This window comes from Chiroxiphia lanceolata, chromosome 2 (genome assembly GCF_009829145.1).
Source record: "Chiroxiphia lanceolata isolate bChiLan1 chromosome 2, bChiLan1.pri, whole genome shotgun sequence".
NCBI lineage: Eukaryota > Metazoa > Chordata > Aves > Passeriformes > Pipridae > Chiroxiphia > Chiroxiphia lanceolata.
The window spans coordinates 58,929,111-58,953,872 of NC_045638.1; the positions used below are offsets into that span (position 1 = coordinate 58,929,111).

The 24,762-nt window shown below is 39.3% G+C and overlaps 1 protein-coding gene across 1 annotated transcript in view; it reads right to left on the reverse strand.

The window, feature by feature from the left end:
* The window catches only part of GTF2F2 (general transcription factor IIF subunit 2), an 87,969-nt gene extending 63,879 nt beyond the window's left edge, over positions 1–24,090 (reverse strand). Inside the window, exons 1-5 of the mRNA XM_032679431.1 lie at positions 23,909–24,090; positions 17,563–17,636; positions 17,055–17,073; positions 16,105–16,249; positions 7,987–8,025 (exon numbers count right to left, since the gene is read on the reverse strand). Coding sequence (XP_032535322.1) covers positions 7,987–8,025; positions 16,105–16,249; positions 17,055–17,073; positions 17,563–17,636; positions 23,909–23,974 — 343 coding nt within the window. The 5' untranslated portion in view covers positions 23,975–24,090. The remainder of the gene's footprint in view (positions 1–7,986; positions 8,026–16,104; positions 16,250–17,054; positions 17,074–17,562; positions 17,637–23,908) is intronic.
* Between the last annotated feature and the right edge of the window lie 672 nt (positions 24,091–24,762).

Below are 24,762 nucleotides of genomic sequence, written 5' to 3' on the forward strand. Positions count from 1 at the left end.
TTTTTTCTATTTATACCTATTACAACTGTTTAAGTGACAATTAGTCTCTTCTACAGTGGGTAATGCCCCTCTAGATCATAAACGGAAAAAAAATTACATCATCATTTGCAGCAATCAGTGGTATTATTATTTTCACCTTTTAAAAGCATTGCAAGGTTTCCATTCAGTAAGATGAGAACAGCTTGAGAAAATTATCTTCCTTCTCCACTCCCCATTAGTATACAAGCAGAATAATGGCAGGCAATAAATAATACAATTTAATAGGAGCAGTATCTCATCTATTTTGGGTAGAAGGGTCATGTTGCCCTTACTCTGTTGATTCAAGAATTAGGATTGGGGATGAAGAGGACATGTTAACTTGGGTATATAACAAAATAAATATTATTTTCCTAGGCTAGATCATCTTTGCTAAATAACTATTACATAATCCTAATTTTGTCTCCTGCCCTGCAACACAGGGTAGATTCATAGGAAAGTGACTAATAGTTAAAAACCTGAAGGAATTTTTATACGAAGAGAGAGGCTTGCATAATCCACTGGGTTGAAACAAAATCAATAAATGAGACACAAGAAATTTAGGATCAGAAAAAATAACATTATGGGGTTTATTTACTTTTGAAATAGACACTCTGTAACTCCTATGTAGTGGTATATCACAGAGAACATTGTCTCAAAACACTGCCTCTGCAGATCATCATCATTCACAACAAAATGCCAGAAAACAAGCAGTGTGGCAAGGACTGGGGAAGCTAGGAGGAAGATGTATGATGATACCTGAGGAATGTGGATGAGCAAGCACTCAGAAAAAGAAACTGCAGTTGTCTTTCTTTCTGCAAGAAATTGTGTAATATTCTGTAGAACTAAACAGTTGATTGCTTTTCCTAAAAATGCTTATAGTAGGAGTATCACACACAGTCTCCCAAGAAGCTGTCTCCACTGGTGCTGGTAACAGTTGAACATCATTGCCATTACCATTTAACACCATGTTTGTTCATTTTAAGCTTCAGAAAAGAATACTGCTCTCCCAGTTCAGAAACAAAACTGTTCATAGAGCTGGTACAACAAATATAGCTGTAAACAGCATCTACTCATTTAAAACACTATTATGACACAATGATATGCAAGTTCAACATGTTAAGATTTCAAAACCAAGTAGTTAGAAGATGACTGTTATAAATTGAGTCATTCTGAATGTCTGTAAACTTCTCCGGGTAATGCTAAAAATTACAACAATATTGCCTTGTTTGTTTGCAAATTTTGCCAACAGTGTGACTTTGGGGGACATAACCTTGGTTTACAGAGAGTTCAGGAAAGCCATCATCCTTGTGGTCATTAAAGGGGCATTCCACTAGTTCCACCCCAAGCATTATTTCAATTATGTGAAAACCTAGATCTCCATGCTTTTCCAGGATACATCTTTTTTTTTTGCCTTTGCCACTACCCCACCCCAGGCTTTCAGTAGCAGCTTTGTCCCAGGCATGGAAAGCCTAGACAAAAGGCAGCATAAGACTTTCTTGCTCACATCTCCTGAAGAGAGATTTGGCACTGTGTGAAAGGAGGTGGCACTTCACCTGTCGCAGAAGCACAACAAGGAGATGAGAATTCTAATTTAAAAACCCAAGGCTGCTTGCTGGGGAAACACCCCAGAAAGATGAGGTCCAAGGGACTTGCTAGAGTCTGGAGTCTGATGCTCAGTGAAGTTTGCAGTGTTGGACTCCCCGAGCTGTGAGGATGGGGAGGGAGTAGTGTGGTGAGAGAGCCTACAATACCTGAGCACTATTAGATGAAAAGGAAGGGAACTGGTGTTACCTGAGGGTCTTGGGTTTATGGAGAAGGCAGACGCCCACACAGTGCAACACTGAGGTTGTACAAGTAAGGTCTAATCCTGAAATTAACAAATAAATAACGGGGGAAAAAAGTTTTTAAAAAATTCTCTTTTGACTTTTCATATATCAGGTTTCAAAGAGGCAATTTTCTGTATTGTAGCAGAAGTCAGAGGAATTAACTCTTAAAACTTTGTTAATAGAACACTTTGAGCTACAAATCTACTGCTGCAGCTCCATGGAAAGCTGCTTGTTAGCTCCTAGGGGGTTCTTGATTTTGTACCATAGGGAACAGATGAAGTGAAAAAAAAAGAACAGGTCAGGGGAGGGTACAGACTTTCTCAATCAGGAAGAAAAAAATAAGCACACAAACTAGCAATGAAGGCTAAGCATCAGAAAATGTAAACAGAACAAACAACTGTGAACACCAAACCCAGTCATTTATTGCCTCTCTACTACTTAAATAAAGCCTTTGGCAAGATTTACGGATAAAGCAGTACATTTTCTCAATGCTGAAACTGGTAATCTCAGAGGAGACAAATTAAAGGTCCTGCCAGGCAGGTTGATAAGAGTCAGCTGAACAGAGAAAAACATGCTCTCAAGTTAGGAGTCTTATCAATACTAATGTTATCTAAGGCCTGCAGCATTGCCAGGTCTTGTGATATTTCCAACACATTTTCTAAAATGAACTGCAATAAAGTTCTTTCCCAACAGGAAGAAATGTAACATGTAGGCTATTTTATGCTTTCTAATATGAAGTCCACCTCCATAATTTTTCTGCCATGCAGAGATTACGATTTCTAGGTTTGCAGACACAGTACAGGGCAAGACAACCTGCATGAGTAAGACAATATGCTGTAGCACAGCAACACACTGTTCCTGCTCCTGTATCACCAGTGATATCGGCAAGATACTGGGGCTGAAAAAGCCTTATAAGCTCAGGAAGAGCACCAATGAGCTCTGACAGACTGTGTCCAGACTGAAACATACAGAAAGCTCAGATTCTACTGCACTACAGCCTACAGTGTTCTTGTAGCTACAGTCAGCAAAGGCAGAAATAAATGACTCTTAGAAGAGCTGTTCTTGCCTTTGCCTTCATTGCCTTCCCCCAGAAAAGCTACTTCCATGGCTAAAAAGAAGAAAGAACTGGAACTTCCGTAACAACAGAACAGAACTAGGTGGAAGGGGGGCAGGGACGGGACAGGAGGGTAAGAGCCTGAGAGTAAGAGAACTGTATCAGACTAAATGTCTGCTGCTTTGCTCAACATCACGACTCCAGCAGCACAGCTGTCACAACTGCATATCCACAAAGAAGTGCAGCCATGTATGATTCACCTACCGGGTATGCATCCCAGTGTCCACCTGGCTTTTGTGGCTCGGGGTCTCTTAAACCCAATGTCCTCTCAATCTTAGTACCATTTGGTGGACTTTAATTGACAAGAAGCTCAAGGTAACCCAGCAATGTTCACTCGCAGCCCAGAAAGCCAACTGTATCCTGAGCTGCATCAAAAGAGGGCCAATGAGCAGGTCGATGGAGGTAATTCTGCCCTTCTCCACTCCCTTGAAACCCCAGACAGAATACTACTTCCAGCCCTGGTGGCCCCAACATAAGAAGGACATAGATCTGTTGGAGCAAGTCCAGAGAAGGGGTATTAAAATGATTAGAGAGCTGCAGCCCTCTTCTATGAAGACAGGCTGAAGGAGATGCAGTTGTTCAGCCTGGAGAAGAGAAGGCTCCAGGGAGACCTTAGAGTAGCCTTTGAGTACCTAAAGAAGGCTACAACAGAACTGGAGAGGGACTTTTTGTAAGGGCATATAGTGATAGGACAAGAGGCAAAGGCTTTAAACAGAAAGAGGGCAGATTTATATATATTAGGAAGAAATTCTTTACTGTCAGGGTGATGACACATTGGGACAGGTTGCCCAGAGAAGTTGTGAATGCCACATCCCTGGAAGTGTTCCACACCAGGCTGCACAGGGCTTTGAGCAACCTTGACTAGTGGAAGGTGTCCCTGCCCCTGACAGGGGAGTTGGAACTTGATGATCTTCAAGGTTCCTTCCAACTCAAATCATTTTAACATTCTATGATCTTCTTTCACACATCTTTTTGGTCTCCTCTAAGGCTGTGTACACCTTTAGCAAATACCACCTTCATGTCCACATCTTCTGTCAAGGAATTCAATTGCTCACTTACATTCTGCATGCAGAACCACCTCATTTTATTTACTTTGAAATTGCCTCCTGCTAGGAGACAACTGCTACTCCCCAGTCTTGTTTCTCTGCTCCTTTGATCCATCATTCAAGGCTCTAATTTGCAATACTGCAAAGGTCTGAACCCATCCAATGTAATCATGCTGGTAGGTGGGTGAACTGCAGTAATCAGCAAAATCCCTCATAGAAGACAAACACAATTTGTGAAGTCACAGTCTGCAATGCCAGGCATGGCTGACATTCCTGGGATTTCTCAAGAGCCGTAAGTGAAAACCAAGAACTCTGATACGAGCCAAAAGCACACTTCTGCTTAGCTCAGTACTTCAACAAGCTTGACTTGGACATCACTGAAGGACAGAACAGCATTGTGGGATTAACTCCCACTGTTTTGTATCAGGTCCTGTTCTCAGGGTGGCAACTATATGACAACAAATACATCAGTTCGCTCAGACAAGCATAAATGTTGGAATATTCATACAATATACTGAAACAAATAGCCAGACCCTAAGGACACCAAGTATAGTCATGCAAATTCTTATAAAATTTAACTTCAGTTAGTGCTGACCTAAATTAAATCCATATCCTTTTTGCTGTTGTACTAGTGCACCTTCCCTGTTCCTCCACAACATTTATTATAACCAGTGTAAAGCAGAAATTGTTGCTTCTTTGTGTTTCAACAGCTACAGATGGAGTCTCACTGATTACAACTCCTGGAAAAGTACGGGAAAGCTTGTATTTTAAGTTTTGTTGTATTTACCTGCCAACAAAATCAGTTATATTTCCAAGACAAAACCAGTTCCTGTGGCTTGAAAATGGCAGAATCCATATTTAAGTTATCTTCAACACTGAATTTCAAGCTAGTATTTAAATTAAGAATTACTGTTTTACTCCTCTTGACAATCATTTTTCATTTAGAGTTTCGCTTTTGAAGTATTATTAATGTATTTTAACCGCTTGAAAGAGGATAAACTCAAATGTACATTGAGCAGCTTTATAAAGCCCCACGTTATAACATAAGAACTCTGTGCCTTTAACAAAAAATTGCTGATTTTATCACATGAAGTTTAGTGTTCTGTCATAGTGCTTACACTGAATTTCAAATATTCCAACACATGTATAAACAACACACGAATCCTTTTTTTTATTACATAAAAAAATTAAGTAAGTGTGATCTACAGACAATTCAAATGTTGTATATTTTTGTCTGCAGTCAAACAAGTACATTCACAATTGGTAAAATTGTGAATAAAAATAAAGCATTATAAATAAATAGGTTATCACAAATAGTTATTATAATAAGTCAATAAATAAGTTCATACTATACTGTCTGTCTACATGCTCAAAGCTTAGGCAACACTGTATACTCAGTTCCTGCACATGCAACTTCCACTTAACACACTTCCACAAGGACAGCACCTCTTTACATTTGCTGTTACATGAGAATGCATGCCTTTACTGTATCATTGCTAACAGACCGTACAGGCTCAGAGCAGCAGCTTTTGGGTATTTTTATTGGGGGGAGAGAGCAGGTCACGCTTTATATTGGCACAAATGCTTGGTTTTCACAGCTTCTGTCACCACTGACAGCACTTACAGGTAGGTGCAAGCAACGCCATAAACAAACAAGAGCTACATACATATATTTGGATTTAAAATCACTTGTTCATCATCATACGTGATCAAGCAAAGCCAATTCTCAATTCTCTTTTCCTTTAGCTGTGTGTGTAGCTTGCTATATTCCTTTCACATTTAACATAAACCAGCCTTCAGGCACTAAACAACACTGCTTGAATCACCAAGCACTGTTTATCACAAGCACTAAACAAATAGGATTTCTGTGTGGAAAAGTGATCTAAAATGACAATATGCAAAAGAAGTTCAAAATTAGTTTAAGTAAACTTGTTACACATATATCTTGATTCTTGCATATTTTGACTGTAACCATAGCATCATTTGAGATATTATGGATACTAAAATTTACATGGGCTCAATCAAGAGGAACACTTCACAGAGGGAAAATCCATGAGACCCTGTTAAACAATACACCATCACCCCCAGCTCTGGTTCTCTCTGAACTGTGAATCGTTAAAGGCTGGAAGAAGTTGGAACAGATTGCCCAGAGAGGTGGTATATTACCACACTGGAAACATTTAAGGTCAGGCCTCATCACTGGAAACATTTAAGGTCAGATTGGACAGGGATTAATTTATCATATAATTTATTGTTGTCTTTTATTTATTTATTTAATTATTTATTATATACTATATATAAATTTAATCTTTAATGTTAATATTTATATACATGGAATATATAACATAAATACCAATAAATTATATATATAGTATATAATAAAATGCTACATAAAAGACATGAATACATGAAAGAGATCATCTTCGCCTCAGAAGTACTTGTTGTAGGCCAGGATAAAGTAGATCACCAGAAAAATGGAGTACTCAATTATCTGAATTACTTGAGAGGTAGTTTGGTAAAGGTCATCTGAGTTCCACAACAATTTTGAGGAAAAAAGTGAATAAGCAAATAATCACAACTGACTGTTAAGAATCCTTTACACGCCCCAGGGTAACCCACTACCATCACTAAGAAGCTGAATCCACAGTCAGCTTGATTCCATCAAACGGGTTTAGCACTCATCAGCATATTTAAACAGCCCACAGCACACAGTAATTCATTCTTCTGAAGAATGAATTTGCTGAAGCAAAAAAAAACCAACTAAACACGTGGCCACCTTACACAATATTCACAGAACAAGGAGGAGGCACCAAGAGTAAAGAGCAGACAATTCAATAATTCAAAACCAAACCGAAACAGAATAAATAAACCACAAAACCCAAGCAAAACCAAGGGTGCCTTCCTAAAACTACAAAACAACCAAATGTAAGTATCAAAATTCTGATTCATTTTAGCAGTTAAACTTTCAATATCTATTTTACCTGAGTCATTACATAGCAGTGAGTCTGTTTCCAAGTGGTATAAAGTACTAATTTTTAGAAAGTAGCCCTTCATAACCTTAAAACCACACGACAATTAACACAGAATCAGACTGAACAGGTTTTACCAAGTAATTGAGAAAAATTGCAAGCTATAAAAAACACCCTAGATTCAGTACAAGTCTAAAGCCTTTAACGTTTCTAACACTAGTCTTTTGACATGCTTGAGCCGGTGTAATAAAAGGCATCTCAATTTTACAAAGAATTCCCTACAACAGAAAAGAAAACTCAAACCCTACTTCTAGCCAGACACAAAGTATACACTTGTGATAACATTTGATCCTGAAATACCATTCAAAAGAAGTAAAATATTGGAAAAAGCAGATATCTCAAAGTGTCCAAAACAGTACTTTCACGAAGACATTTTGAACACCCACTAGCATTAGTCTTACGTTTAGGAATTGCTTTTAAGACAGATAGGGGTGTGAGATTCTTCCCACCCATCTCCTCTCTGTGCAATTAGCACTTTCGAATGTCATCCCACTCCCAATACTATTTAATATGTGCGCATCAGAGATAAAACCTAGTCTTTATAGACTGCTTTTATGACTGCTTAGTTTATGCAATTGAAATAGAATAACAAAACATCTGGAAGTTTGCTACAAACTTTCCAATCAAAAAGAAAGAATTCAAAGTAAAAAATACATACAATGAACCTAAGTAAAAGAGTTGAGAAATAAATAAAACAATCCAAAGAACATTTCTAAACCTTTCCCTTCTCATTTTATTCCCCTTGGTTTAAATAAAAAATGTTAATAATTTAAGCTTTTGGTCACAGCAGATAACCAGTTTATCAAGTTATTTTTCAATTTTATGGTATTCCACTAGACATTACAAAAAAGACTTCTTTTTTTTTTAATCTACCATCTTTTTTTAAAGTAAAACTGAAAAGCTGCAGTCCTAAGTAATTTTTTAAGTGCTTCAAAGAAAGTGTCCATACTCACCAGCACTGCCACTTTCCGATTTTTCTTCTGATTGGCTTTCTGGAAAAAAAATAAACAAAAAAGGAATCAATGTATCTGTGTTGTTTATTCGAAATTACATCTGAAAAGTGGGTTGCAAAGCAAAGAATGATAAATTACGACAAAATCACAATCACTGGACTTGATTAATATTTACAAATTTACCTTCTGAAGAATAATTTGCCACTAGGAGCAACAAAAGAAGTCCTTTAGTGCCCAAATTCAAAATGAGAGAAATGAAAGAACTCTATTACACCTCTGACTGAGGTCTGCAAGAATGAAGCTACATATTTATGCAAAATCAGTAGTAAGATTATGCTTAAGCGAAGCACATTATTAATCTATCTCACTGGTCAGCCTAGATAAAACAAATATAATTTTTGTATATTAAAAAAATAATCAAGGTTTTGCAAAAGAATGCTCTTAATAGGCACTAGGTAGATTTTTGAACTTGATCAACCTCTTCTCTACTCTTTTTACAGACCACGCAAAAATTATTTCTTCAACCTTTTTCCTTTCTGGTTGTTTGTTGTCTTAGTTTAAAAAGACACAAATGTTTGCTAAGGAGGGCGGGTTAGGAAGAAACAAGAAACCAAACTCCTCCAAGTTATTCTAACTTTGAAATTAAGAGGCTTCAGGTGAAAGGTTTGGAAAAGGAAAATAACAGCTCTTTATTAACATATATATAACAAATCCAAATAAGCAACAGTGGTGCAACCAAAACTTTCAAAACAAATCCTGCTTTCCCAGGTGGTGGCCTCTCAGGCTGTCTGCGGGCTGCTCCCGGCAGCTCAACAACTGCTCACAGCCACATGAGCGATGGTGGCTCCACGGCAAAAAATGAAGGGAGTTTCTCTTTTCAAACCTATAACATTTGTCCTCAAATGGTACCATATTATAGCCCATTTTATCTGTTTGTCAAGTACACCAAATACACATAATCTGAAACATCACCTCTTCCACAGAGCAGAGAATCTTAAGTATATAAGAAAGAGAAACAGACACAGTGCTGCAGAGTGACTTGCCGAAATATTATCACTCAGGTGAATGGCAGAGTCAGATTCAGAAACAGTTTTCTGCAAGGAATTCCAATCCCACATTTCAAGAAATGGCAGGTGGTAGATGTATTTTGGTGAACTGAGTTCTAACACTTACACAGTCCTATGAAATGAAACCCCTACATAAATTTGTCAATCTTATATTTGACTGTTCCTCCTATATTTCTCCTTTTTACACATCTTCTAAGGCAGAGGATATAAAGAACATTTTCACCTACCCAAAATACAGTTAAAACCGGTAAAATATACTTGTCTTTGGCTTTCAACTCAAACAAGTCACAGCTATTTACTTACACACAAAACTGAATTACTGCTCTAACTCAAAGACTAATTTTTTAGTTCAGTTAGGTTGATCATTTCTGCCACTTATAGGCTGAGTATTAACAGAATTGAAAACAAGAAATATTTTTAAAAAATCTTTTTCTTGCCACTGATTCTTGCTGGCTTTCAAGTCTGATGTCCCTCTTTTCTCACTGAAATTGCTGACAATCTTAGCAAATCAATTTTAGCAAATCTAAAAACCAGTCTCCCACCAATCTCTTTCTTTGTACCAGGTGGCTGTTGCTGGTCTCAGCAACTGAAGGCATCTGCTTTTTCAATCAGAAACCGTCACTATATAGTCTCCTCTGAGCTGTGAGCCTTCATAAAGTGAGTAAAGATTCCTGATAACTTTCAGATACACATGCAGGATAGCCTGTTTGCAGAAAACCCTGCATTTTCTTGTTGACACTATTTTTGGTGTGTATTTAGCACAATTACATCATGATGTTATTACCCAACCAATACCCTAACTCAATTGTAACTTAATTAAGGAAACATTCAGTACATGAGATGCAAAGAGGATTTAATGAAGAACATACAAACATACCAAGATATGAACACCTGTCTGGACTGAGATGTGAGATGCAGCTGAGTTTAAAGCTGTTTCATTTCTAACTGTCTCAATGGAAGATCAGTCACCTAGCCAAAACTATAGCCAAAGACATCACACTTAAACATTGCTAACAGCATCTCTGATTCAAATAACAATAAATGTATATTATGTCTACAGAGGGAGTGTACTTGTCACAGATAAAGGTCAACAGCATGGGGTTGGTTAGTTGGGTTTTTTGTCCTTGTTGGAGGGGTTTTGCTGTTGTTGTGGTGACAGGGTGTTGGGATATCGTTTTTTACATGCACATCCCTGAAACTGAAAAAAACAAAGATATTTTAAGTCAATAAAGCAGGCAGAAAGACTATTCTCATCACAGGGGGCTCATTCTGACATACCATATAATTTGTGTGTCATATCCTCAATTGTTTAAATTTGTGTAGGAATTAACAGTCTGTAGTTTTAATAACAGAAATGAAAATAAGATTAGCTTATCCCTGCCAGCCAGCTGAGCCTCCTTTACAGTAATTTTTTAATCATCCAGCATGCATATAAAGTAATTAAATAAATATAACTTCCATTTTTTTTGCCATGGAGAAGGGGTATGATGTAAGCAGTTGCAATTGTCTTCTAAATGGACTTTTTGACACAATAATACACACAAAATTTTGAGCCATCAAAATGATATCTGTAATTAGACTAGCTTGAGTCACACATTCTGCTCTTCTGATCACAGGTTTCATCTTCATGATCCTCAAAAATATTCAGAAATTTGCATAAATGCCAGAGATCTGAAAGGCTGCTGTTATTTCTATTTCTTTTGATCGTGAGGCTGCTGATAGGTTTTCTGTTTCTGCTAACAGTCCACAAAAGACTAAAGTACATAACGGAACAAAGAAACATTAAATAAGATCCCAAAGTGTTTTGCAGACTGGAATATGTGGTTAAGTGACAGCCTGAACAGAGACAATTGGGAAGTGCCGTTATAGTAGACAGGTAAACATCAAAACCCCTCAGCAGGCTGTGCTAAGATGGCGAAACAGCGAGGGTGTTTATTTCCCAAGTAACAGTTTGATGAGGAACTTCAGAATTCAAACATTTATCTAACAAGAGTGGAAGTAGTATTACAAGGCATCAAGATTCTGAGCACTATGTATTTTACTGAAAATAATTAAGTGTAATTAAAGAAGTAGCTGCTTGAATGAAAGATTTTCGTTAGTGTTTCTTCCCTTCACATTACTTTAATGGCTGGATATATCCGATATGTAAAAATACATATATACAAAACACAGAATAAAAACCTCTGAATATTCATTTTCACTGAATACAATTGCACATTGTACATTATACAGCAGGTGTGATTCATGTACAAACTCAGAAAAGGTCCTTTTGTATATGAGAAGCTGCATAAAGGGAAAAAACCCAACAATTCAAAACAGTGGGAGAATTTTCAAGGAATGTGGGAATAAAGAAGCTGTTCTAAGGTATATAGGCGGAGTTAATGTGTTTTACTGAACAAGAATACGAAAGAAAGAATCGAATGTCATGAACTGAGTTTCTGAAAGAGAAGACTCAGAAAACAGAAGAAAAACACAATGCTAAAAGACAGAAATGTTCTGCGAAGCATGAAACAGTGAGACAATCCATGCACGAATGCTGCTCAGAAGCAAAGCTCTGGCAGGTATTCTGTCAATGGAATTCTCTGAACTTTCAGTAAGATTGAAAGAGCATGAAAGACTTTAAAGACACAAAAACAGACAGTAAGGCAATCCCACTTATGAAGGGGGAGTTGGGAAGACATATTCAAAATTTCAATAAAACGAATCATCTCACCCAACTTTACAGAAATATCTTATACTTTATTTGTGTCTACAGTGTAAAATCTTCTTCTCCACCCATCAGTCCTTTACAGTTCGGGATGCAATTGCTTGCCAAGGTCTGTGTTTTCCCAAGTCACATTAGTAGCGCATTTTTCCAAAAAACAGCTCAGTAAGAAACATTTATCATTATCTCTAACAAAGCTGCATTTTTCATTTATATTTACATCCTGCAAACCTAAACTACATGCTGGCAGAAAAATTAAGCATCAGGCAATTAAAGCAGGAAGGGAACTAATTTAAAATCACAATCAGAAATGTTTGCTGTTAAATGTTTAACAAAAGAGTCTTCCTCTTCCTTCAACCAAGAAAGAAACTGTTAAATTATAGCACTATCTTATGCCAGGGTGTCTGCCAGTAGGAAGCTCAGAAAACAATTTTAACCAAATATACTCTATATACCAGGCCCATGAATTGCCCCTAGATAGTTTGTAACTATACATAAGATAGATTCCTTTTATTCAATACATTAAAATATAAGCAAGATGCTCTCCTTTCCACCCACCCCAAAAATTACAGCTATGATAGCTGATGACAAAGAAAAAATAAGATGACTGGAAGCACAAATAGCATTGTTGCATAGCAACTGTTGATGTACATATGGTCATGTTTATGGAACAGAATGTAGTTCATATTTAATGCAGAAATAATACTGAAACCAGCCTCGACAGCAAGACCTAGACAGCAAGAGACGACTGTGCTTTGGATCCCTCTGCAGACATGAAGGAAGCCACACTTCCCACCAGCTTTGCTACACTGATGCTCAGGAACACCATCCTGCAGGCCTTAGTGATCTACCCAGCAACGAAGACAATGCAATGTCTCACACGTGCAAACAGCCTTGCAAAGCAAGTAGGAACTACTACTTTCAGACTGCACTGTACTACTCTGTATTACTCACTGGAGCTATTTCAAAATACAAAAACAGGAAAAGAAAAGAAACGGGAGAAAACCCCAGAGTTACTCCAAACAGAACGTGCAGCATGTGCAAATAGACCAGATTTTTAATAGTATCTGGGATGGGAGCCATTTTATCCAGCTTTATATTAGCTCAGATCTAGTACATACATTGCAGAAGACCAAAAAACCAATTCATTAGGTGTTGGACATACCAAACTTCACTTCAGAAAAGCCTGCTGCGGTCCATTAACTAATACAGGACACCCAGAGATGCAGAGGTTTACAATGAAAGAACTAAAGGATTTCTTCCAGTAAAACAGGTATTAGAAGCAAGCTCAGTTAAGACAAAGCAAAGCAAAACCCATAGAATATCCATTCAGAAGTCTAGAAATTACATCATACAGAAAATATTAAATTACTTGTCAAATTTGATCTTTTTTGCTTGCTCTAAATGACCTGATGAGTCGATGTGAAGTGCTGAATTATCCAGAATATGTGAACTCCCTGCAGCGTCTTCCAAAATTACAACATACTTCAGAAAGACCATAAGAAAGACACTACAGCATAAGGATCACAGGATTAAAGGACTGTACACAGAATAGATCTTAAGGCATTCAATGTGCTCAAAAAAACGAGTGGGGGGGAATAAAACACAAATGCACAAACAAATAAACCGCACCCTTTACAAAATAAAACAAACTGCTTTATGCCATTTGCTCCATTTTAGGTAAATTCAGTCCTCAAGAAGGACTGAGAGCAATGGCGCATGAAGCACTTTTTTATTCATATTTCATTTGCCTAATTTCCAAGATGCATCCTTCCAGATGCATGACATCTGCAGTTCCATACCAGCTTAATCTCTGGCCCACAGTTCAAACCAGCATATTGCTTCTGTTACATGGTACACTTCACAAAAGGAAGAGGAATAGGATCACCAATGCTTTTCAGAAAAAAATGTGCTAATTATAATATGAAGACAAGTACTAGGGCTGTGAACCTACAAATTAATGAACTTCAACTTCCTATGACTGTCTCTTACTGTGGGGATTGACTGATGTGCAAAGACGTGTAAGTTTTTTTTGAGTGTTTTTCCATGGTTGATATAAATATAGTGGGTTTTTCCATGTTGCATGGAAAACAGGGTAGCAGCCTTTCTTTCAGCTGGGATATCCATACAGTTTCAGTCCACTCTTCAGACACCTATTTTCACACTAGTCATAATTCACTATGAAATTTGTTGAAATTAGTCATGGAGCTCAAAACATACTGGTGATACACATTTAAAAACACAAGTACGGCTGCGGAAACACAGTGCCAGTAAGGAATCTGAATGGAATTTGGAATATTTGTGCCACATTCATTTTTACAAGCAAAAGAAGTCAGGCAAGAAAAGCACAATGAAGTTTATGTCTGATTGCACTCTCAACACCAACTTAAACACAACAGCAAGAGATTTTAGCCATTTTGCATCCAAACCAGTTCCATGAAAACTCACTGACTGTATGTTAGGCTTGCAAATCTCAAGCAAAAACAATTTTGACAAGGTCTATGCTTATTCAGTGCTTCATTCCAAACATTTCTCATGTCACTAACTACCTTTGCTCCCAATTAAAATAATAACTTCTACTCAGTAGATCCATAGTCCTTGAATAACATTTTCTGGTTGCTAAGAAATGCAAAATTTTTAACTGATTAAATAAAAAAACTGGACAGGTTCTGAGTATGTCAAAGTTTTGAGACACTGGTATTAACAGATGATAGAACAGAGATAAATGGGCATCTTCTAACTACCACATAACGACTTTAATTCCAACTGATGACAAATACTCCGCATTCCAGGTAAGCATCAGCACTCACTGCAGTTTAAGTTACTGTTAGAGGTTTCTGAAGCAATATTTTGTATCAAAAGTGTCTTGGGATTTGCAGCAAACATGCAAAAGTCACTAAATGTATATTCTAAACACATCTTCAAACCTAAAATCTCTTTCTTTTGTTAAGCATTCTAAGGTTGGGGCACAGAGAAAAGAAAAAGGATGAGGTACTACTAAAATGCTTGGAAAATTCTTGAAAACTTGCTTCCTGTCTCTTTCCACATGTGTAATCTATGAATTACAAACTCCAGCATTTTTAAAAAGTTGCAAGTCATACACAGAAAAATACAAATTTTTTAAAGTGAAAACCCAGTAACACTATCACATTAATTTCAGAGAAAGGGATAACAAATGAAAAGCCCCTGCGTTGTAGCATAAGTGCTTTTATACCTAAACACAACTGAGACAGCCAAGCTACTTGTACCTTAATATCTCACTGCTCAGTCATTAAGGCTTTGAAATAGATTTTAAAAAGGAGATGGTCAAACCTACTAAGTATTTTAAGTCTGTCCTATGAGTTACAATTCTCCTTCCTTCATTTATTTATCACACTGACATCACAGCAATTACTTGCCAGCCTACGAACATCAAAAAAATCAGAAGCTGGTCACGCTGTAGTTTGCTGCCCTGCAGAAGACAGAGGTAACAAACAACACTAGTATATTTGTCTTCTGGAAACACTGAAACCTACATTCCTGAAACTGGGATACCTTCTGCAGACAATGAGATATGCTCTGCAGACACCTGCCTTCTCTCTCTTAACATCCAGAACTTGCTCATGTAATTCCAGTAGAAAACCTTACCACATAAGGGACTTATATACAAGGCAGTCTGCTGAACTTACTGTACAGTATAACACTACCATGTCTCTTAAGTCTGACATGCAGTTTAGGGCACACAATCTTGAATATCCTAATCACTCATACAGCTACTGATCTGAAATTAAGGTAGGCATCTGAAATCCAGTAAGAAAAACTATAACCTGACTGCTGCACTGTTTGGTTACTATGACCTTATTAAGCTTTAATACACTTAAACCATGTATATACTTCCAGAAAATGTGCTGAACAGATGTGTTTATTGTTCAAATGCATCTGTTCAACTGGACAGAGGAAAAATCACCATTCTTATAAAATCCTATTCACAGTAGAGACCAACTCAAGGAGAAAAAGAAATACTAGTTCATCTCAAAAACATAAAGGAACACAAACATTTTTTGCAGTGAAAACCCCAAATGGGAATGTACACAATGTACTGCACTCTGTATTGCACTCCACACTCTCTGTTCTCTTCAGCAGACCCACAGCTGAACTGTACATGATAACCCTTTGTGAAGAACATAAATCAGTTGCTTAATCACACGAAGAGACAGCAGACACAAAAAAATTACAACAGCGCTATGTATGCAGACAGCAACAAAACAGAGCCAAAACCTTACTTCCAAGTCTTCTTCTTTTACAGCATTGAGTTTATTGAAATCATAAATAATGGAATCATAACAAATAACTTTAATTCTAACTTACCTACTGGAGTTTCTGTGAACACAGTTAAGGTCTGTCCTCCCACACTTTGCAAAAGAAATGGATGTTCCCTTGGTGCACTGACTGAAGCAGGTTTTCCTCCAATATCATTGATGCTTGCAAGCTCTTCATTCAAAGTAAATGACACCTAACAGTCACAATTGCCAGAGTGTTACTAAACAGACTCAATTACACTGTTTTAGTAGTTACAGGGAAACAAAAAGAGAGAAAATACAAGTAGTATAGCACATTTCCATTTCAAAAACATAACAAGTGGGATAAGAGTCCTAGATTAATCTCTTGTTGAAATACAGAATTCAAAGCTTTCATGTACTTAATAAAATTTACTCAAATTTTAAAAAATTGTAAATTACCTCCTCCTTAAGTCAGAGAACAATTTGATTAAAATGTAAGGCATAATAAGTTTTCAGCCACTGCTCAGTATGAGTGCTTAAAAATGTTTCACACAGCCAGCTGAGTTCCAGAAAAAGTGCTAAAGTATCACAACAAGTGTTATTAGCCTGGGACTCCTGAATTTCATACAGCCTGGAAGAGATTTAAACATGGCTCCTTTGCTAAGGAGTGGGGGGCTGGGTAACCAGAATCACAGGCCACAGAAAGAAACTTGAAGAGGGATTTTTCAGACCAGCACTGTGTGCTTCTCCTGTGAATGCAACTTAGCCTTTAGCACTAACACATCTCAAAACATTTAGAAAGAATGTCATCACTACGATTTCTGCTTACAGATGGGTAAACAAACTGAGGGAACAGACAGACCAGGTGGAAGTCCCACAGTAAGTCTACAGGTAGAACTACTAGCAGAATTCCCTCCTCCTGATTCTATGGTACAGGTGTAACAAAAAAAATGTGACATTAGAAACCGACATGTTCTAAACAATTTTTAGAATTCAAAATATAAACATTCATAGTCTTTTTAATTAGTAAATACTCACTTCCGTTCTTCCTTGATTTCTGCAAAAGAAAATATTTAAATATTTAATAAGTATATAAATATTTAAAATATTTTACAACGTTTCCATAACCTAATTCCTCAAGTTTAGCTTTCCTGATAAAAAAGAAAATTCAAATTCTGGTTTTGTTACTCATCTTCACTCCTGAGCTGCTCAACATTTTTTTTATTCTGGTGCCCAAGAATACACATGAAAAGTCAGCACATGAGAACAGAAGCAGCAAAACAGCACATGTAACTTAAAGAAAATTCTCCAGTTACATTTCTTAGGTTTAAGAAACCAAACATCATGTAATGGGATACAGTGACTCCCTAGCATAATTTTGTACAATTTATATTCCTAATCATATACGAGCAAGTACCATTCAGGTATCAGAGAAATATGTACATTGTTGGCAAGAAACTCGATTATGTATTACAATAGCTGCAACTATTGTTGCAGGTAACTTCTTCTAAGAAATTCAACTAGTAAAGGTATAGTAAAGGCTTACTTGACAATCCTTAGTTTTCCCACTTCACCTCTTCCTGAAGCTTTATTCCACTGTTGTGACAGGTATTTGGGGACCTAATCAAAGAAGACAGATTTCACAAAAAGCAGATTTTAAAATTCTGTATTAGTTGTGTATGTGTATATTCTTCAAATGCTTTTACCCTGACCACTTCAGAATGAAGTATGAGGTAAATGTAGTAGATAATATAGAGTCATAGAATGGTTTGGGTTGGAAGGGGCCTTAATAGTCATCTAAGCCCAATCTTCCCGCAATGAGCAGGGACATCTGCAACCAGATCAGGTTGCTCAAAGCCTCGTCCAACCTGACCTTGAATGTTTCCACAACTTCTCTGGGCAACCTCTGCCAGTGTTTCACTAGCCTCATCATAAAACATTTCTTCCTTACATGTAGTCTAAATCTACCTTCCTTTCACTTAAAACTAGTACTCCTTGTCCAATTGCCAGAGGCACTACTGAAGTCTGACCCCATCTGTCTTACCAGCTCCCTTCAGGTACCTGAAAGGCTGCTATAAGGTCTCTCTGGAGCCTTCCCTCCTCCAGGCTGAACAACCCCAGCCCCCTCACCCTTCTTCACAGAAGAGGTGCTCCAGTCCTCTAATCATTCTAGTGGCCCTTCTCTGTACTTGATCCAACAGGTCCACATCCTTCTTATGACGGGGGACCTAGAGCTCCAGGTGGGATTTCACCAGAGTAGAGGGGCAGAATCACCTCCCTTGCCCTGCTGGCCATGCCGCTTTTGACGCAGCCCAGGACACAGTCGGCCTTCTGGACTGCAAGTGCACGTTGCTGAGTCATGTCCAGCCCCTCATTCACCAACGTCCCAAAGTTCTTCTCCGTATGGCTGCTCTCAATCCCTTCATCCCTCAGCCTGTATTGATCCTGGGGATTGACCTGACCCAGGTGCAGGGCCTTGCACTTGGCCTTGTTGAACTTCATGAGGTTCACATGAGCCCACTTCCCAAGCAGTTATACATATACATATGTTCTAGTAGGGAGACAAAGGGCATAACAAAAATAAGGTTGGCATACAGTCCCAAATGAGGGAAAAATCTTATAATAACTTGAATCTCAAATACTATTATCCAATCGTGAAAGGCAGAAAAAGATCAGCATCATATTTTAAACTAAGTAGTTTCTATATTTTATGAGGTAAAGCTGTACTTTTAAATATTTATTAGAACTTATAATCTCTCCAGGAAAAAAAAAACATGAACCAAACAATCACAGTGATGAGAATTTAGAGAATTACAAGTTAGAGACCAAAAGGTGCCTCTGAAGAGAAGGCTTAGAGTTTGGAAATCTCAGAAATGCTGAGCAGCAGATCACAGCCCCACTCTACGAGATGTCAATTTTGCCAACAGCAGAACTACCTGAGGTAAATCTGCCTCCCATCACTCATTCCCACACCTCCACTGTATGGGGAAAAGTCTTTGTGCAGTTGGTCATTATACAGAAAACAGACCGATCTGGCTGGGAGTTGTGGGGGACTTCCATGTTTTAGCTGTGCTGATTTTGTATTTAGTGGGTGGAACAACCAAATGAGCTTCCCAACCCATTTTCCTAAACAGCTGCACAAATTAGAGGTCAGTGCAGGGACAGGAATAAGGAGGCCTGCTTAACGTGACACATCCAAGAATTAAAAGCTGTTCCAGTGATGTTAACTCACCTACACACAAATTCCTTCAGTTACAAAGATTTTGGTATCTGCAGCATCGATTGACCTGGGCTCATAATGGACAATAAAGGCCTCTGGGAAGCAGCGTGCTCTTCAGAACTTTGCAGCAATGTTCTTTACTGTACAGCAAAGTTTACTGTGGCTCACACAGTCCATAGCTACTGAAAACATCTGTGCTTACGTAGAAAAATGGTGTGAGGCACAGCCAATGAGAAACACACTAAGCTATGCCTGTGGCATTTTCTGTTTCAAGCAGTAAAGAGGCACTTTGAAGTCTGACTTTGGTCTTGCATAGAATAAAACTAAGCCAAGTTTCACAACAGAGCTGAGAAGGCAAAGATGATGTTCCAAGAACTTGTTGACAAAAAGAAACCTGCTAACTTCCTAAAGCTCAAATTAATTTAACAATAACTTTGCATTTACCTGTTCTTCAAAAACTCCAGAAGATATCCTGGAACTGGTGTTTAGCACTTTCCTTTAGTCTCACAGCACTCCATAAAGTACTGTGGAATAGCTAGAAAATCCAGATGTCCTCCAACTGTTCAGACTAACTGAATGTCAGTCCAGGTTCCCATAAAGTTCAGACACTGGGTCAGAAATAACACAAAAGCACAATAGAGACCCATGAACTGGCACTATCTATTAACATATATTTTTCCACAGTTTTCAAAGTAGTAATTTCCTACAGCAGATTCCATACCAGATCAGATATAATTCTCTTACTAAGACCAAGATAAATGCTATGACATGTGCTCCAGCTGACTCAATAGAAATATTATTATGTACTTGCACCTAACCTGTATTTAAGTTATACTGCCAGGTAATAAGGCAGACACACATTCAGTGTGAGTGCACAAGGAGTAAAGGACAGTCATGCTGTTAAAATCACTGACTTGCTATGTAATATATTCAGACAGGAAATTTATTCAGATTAAGAGGTGGCAGATCAATCATGCTTTTTTCAGTTGCAAGGGAAACAGCCTCAAAGAGTGCATTTGATCATCTTTCTGCTGGCCTACCTGCAATCAAGGGCTATGCACAGAAAGACAAAGGGTTATGAAGGACTGTGATCAAAGGATTACTTCTAGCTACCCACAGATGCTTCAGATAAAACCAGACAGTACTCACAAAACCACATAATAAACTCTGGAATACCACACTAATGACATGAACAATTACAGGAAAGATTAAATAAAGTCTTACACGCTGTAGATATCTTATTTTGCCCCTTTTTCCTAACTTCAGCATAATAAAAGTTTAACTTATGGAGAAGAGTGAGTTTTCAAACTCTTAACACTTCCTGAAAGAGCATATGGAAAACAAGAGCAACCTGCTTTTACAGAGCAGAATTTTCAAAGATCCCACAACAGGATTAAGGCTACTGAACGTTTTCAAGACAAGAGGCCTTTATTCTGAGGTTTGTTGGTAAGAATACTCTTCTCTCAAAAAAAATATACACTTTAATCACTAGAACAAATCTGATGTACTAAGGAGCATCACTTCAAGACCTCTTCACACTGCTGCTTTCCTCTTGCTACTCACATTGCACAAACACGCTCAGGCTCCAGTACACAATGCACCCTGCAGACAGTGTATGACATGAGGGCCACTGCTTCACACATCTTTCAGCTTATTCACAGCTTCCTATCCACCTTCAAGAGAAAACACAAAAGTAGCCCCTATCTGTAACAAACTACTTCCACTTTTCTGTAAGAAACTAAATTAACTCTTTCTCTGTATAGCAATCCATATGCACTGTGTACATCAGAAACTGAGTAAGGCTGCTGTCAGGTTCTATGTCTTAATTTTCCTTTGAACATACAAAAATAATTACACAAAGATATCATCTTTCTAACTATAGATAAGTGCAGCACATTAAATAAAAAAACCCTGACCAACACACAGGGAATAAAAAATTGACAATTCTACTGGCTAACACTAAATGGGCTTCACTTTACCACAAGCACATAACTAAAAGTTCTTATTGTATTTCTCTATATTGGCTTTCACTGGAAACACAGAAAAAAATCCAGTTGCTTTCTGGACTTGTACTAAAGCAACTCACTCTCTTTATGGTACCTCCTTTTACTGCTCATGTTTCTAAAACACTCATCAATGCATTTTTATTGCCTGTTAAGTAGTCTCCCTGGAATAATTCCCATGCTAGCACAATGCATGCTAAAAGGAAACCAAATAAGTCAGGTTTTTTATTCCATCAGAACTGATTGCTCCCTCCCTCAAAGGAAGAATAAATTCAGCCTCATTATCCCAGCTAGTGAAGACAGTACCTGTACTGTGCCTCTGAGTGTTTTAGAAGTCCTACTAACAAGGATGATTGTTTTGAAGTCCAAGTCTGAAGGAAATCAAAGGATAAAATCGTGCATGTCCCTTGTTATGGTCCATCAGTGTTAGCAACATTTTAATATTTTTTTATTATCACTGTTATACAGAAAGACAGACAAATTATAAGCTCAGAACACATACACAAAGGATTACATTAACACTTACTTGGAAGAGTAATCTTTAAGCGTTCGTTTTAGTCTCATTTTCTCATTAAACCAGGCAGCACTCTCTACTCACAGAGTGGCACCAACTGTAAGCAGGCACGTGCCTAAAAATTCCTGGCTTAAGAAACACCAAACTGTATCAAACTAGAGGACAAGCAAGTTTAGTGTCCTGTCTCCAAATGCAGCCAACAGTGGATACTTCAGGAAAAACAGGAGAAAATACGAAGAAAAGCTATTTCCCCAGCATGTTCTTCTAATTTCTAGGATGTTTTAGCAGACTTGGGTTATGGCAGCATATTTATTTTTAATCCCTCAATTCAATTTTCTTGCCTGAACTTGATTAATGGTGTTTGAGCTTCTGCAATTTTGAAATTCACAACTTCTTATTGCAACAAGTTCCAAAATTTAACTAGATATTGTGCAAAATGGTACCTGCTTTGTTTGCTCCAAACCGCACCAGTTGAATTAATCTGACACACCTCTAATTCTTGTGTTCAAAATGACTCTTTCCTATTCATTTTTGCCTATTCACTTCTTCCTTGTCCACACATGACATTACTTACTACTTCAGATCTCTATAAGATCTCCAAACTTGCCAACCTGAAAGGTAATAACATATTTAGGAGCTCCCTCCACAGCCATCATTCCTTGTTCCCAAGACCATCCCTGGTACTCTCCTCTGTACTGTTTCTAGGTCACTGTACACTTTCCACAGTGGGGAGGACGAGACCACAAATACACAGAGCATTCCAAATAGAGGCAACATGATGGTGCAATAATATTTTCTCTTTTGTTTTCTGTATCCTTTGTAATCACGTCCAGTGTTGACTCTGCTCATCTGACATGACATTCCTAGAATTACCCACATATACTGAAAACCTAAATTTCTTCTTGAATGACAACAACCAGCAGAGACCAAACTGCTGTGTATGTATAACTAGGATAATGTTTCTCTCTGCACGTCGGATTAGATTTTTCAACTCTATCTGCCATTTTATCATCCTGTCACTTGGTGTATCATGATATACTTCTGCAGCTTTCTCCTGTCAGCTTTCCTTGATACTGCCTTGGATAGCTATTACAATTATAGCACTATGCAGAATTTATTGTGGTTTCATGACACTCAGGTGGCAATACAAGACACACCAGAGACTCAAGTGTCATTACAAAAGAGGGAGATAGAGGCAGTGATCTGCCCACCAAAAATTCAGCAAATCAAATCTGAAATTCCCCACCATTTATAAGGGCCATAATAAGATGTTTTGGTAGCTGAAGTGTGATGATGTCATGCCCCCCTTACCACCCAGGACCAGTATTTGGGTACCACCCTGTCCCCACAGGTTCTTTGAAGTGGATGGTCTGAGCCTGTTCCTAAAGGAGGAAGGAGAGGAAGCGCCAGATGTGTGGCCCTGCATCAGACAGGTTTGATTTGATGATCTCAGTATCTTTTCATAGCCCCTTCACTACAGCTGTACTTCTCCAGCACCAAAGGGAGCTGTAGTGACAAGATGCTGACATTCACTTTCCTTACTGGTTTTTGGGTTTTTTTGGGGTTTTTTTGGGCGCACTCAAACTCTCCTCAAGCCTCAGAGCTTTGGGGAAATAAAGTTACGCTGCCATGTTTGTTACTTGTAACAAAGCACCAGCCAAGAACAAGGACGAAATTTTTTACTGTGACGGTGGTGACACACTGGCACAGGTTGCCCAGGAAGGTTTGTGGCTGTCCCATCCCTGGAAGTGTTCAAGGCCAGGCTCGATGTGGCCCTCAGCAACCGGGTCTAGAGACAGATGTTCCTGCCCATGGCGGGGGAACGGGGTGGGTTGGGCCAGATAACCGTTAAAGCCCATCCCAACCCTTTTACATTTCACGATTCTATGACGGCCCCCGGTACCCAACTTTCCCTGCGGTGCTTCCTTCACTGAGCACGTATCCGGGTCCAGTCCAGCGCTGCCCTCGAGAAAAGGCACCGGGGGGGGGCGGCTGCCCCGGGGCACAGGGCAAGCCTGACGCGGGCAGCCCCGGCCTAGGGCTGCGGGACCCGCCGGCAGCCACCCCGGGCACAGCGGGGCGGGGACGAACGGAGGGGCCCGGCCGTCACAGGCCGCGCTGGGCCGGGCCCGCGGGCGCGCCGGCGGCTCCTCACCTTCACCAGCCACATGCCCGTGTTCTGCTTGGCGCCGGTGAGGTCTAGCTCGGCCCTGTCGCTCATGGCGGGGCCGGGCGGGCACAGCGCGGGCCGATCCGGCAGCGAGAGAGGCGGCAGCAGAGCACACCCGGCACACGGCGGCCCGCGGCGGACAAACCTCCTCCTCTCGCACTGCGCGGCGGGGCGGGCCCTCACTGTGTCCGTTCGGACCACGGGTTCGAGTCCCCGCCCTGGCGGGACCGCGAGGAGGGGCCGGTTCCAGTGGCGGCCGCAGAAAGTTGCAGAATCACGCAATCACAGAATAATCTGAGTTGGGAGGGACCCACAAGGATCATCGAGTCCAACTCCTGGCCCTGCACAGGACATCCCCAAGAATCCCACCATGTGCCTGAGAGTGTTGTCCAAACACTTCTTGAACTCTGTCAGGCTTGGTGCTGTGACCACTTCCCTGGGGAGCCTGTTTCAGTGGCCAGACACCTTCTGGCTGAAAAACCTTGTCGCAGTATCCAACCTAAATCTCCACTAACTCAGCTTCAGGCCATTCCATCCAGTCCTATTAGACCTCACCACAGAGAAGAGATCAGTGCCTGCCCCTCCGCTTCCTCTCATGAGGAAGTTGTAGACTGCAATGAGGTCTCCCCTCAGTCTCTTCTTCTCCAGGCTGAACACACCAAGTGACCTCACCTGCTCCTTATACAGCTTCCCCTCTAGGCCCTGCACCACCTCCGTAGCCCTCCTTTGGACACTCCCGAGTAGCTTTATACCGTTATCTTGTGGTGCCCAAAACTCCACCCAGATTAAAGATGAGGCTGCACCAGTGCAGGGTAGAGTGGGAAGTTATTCTCTCCCTG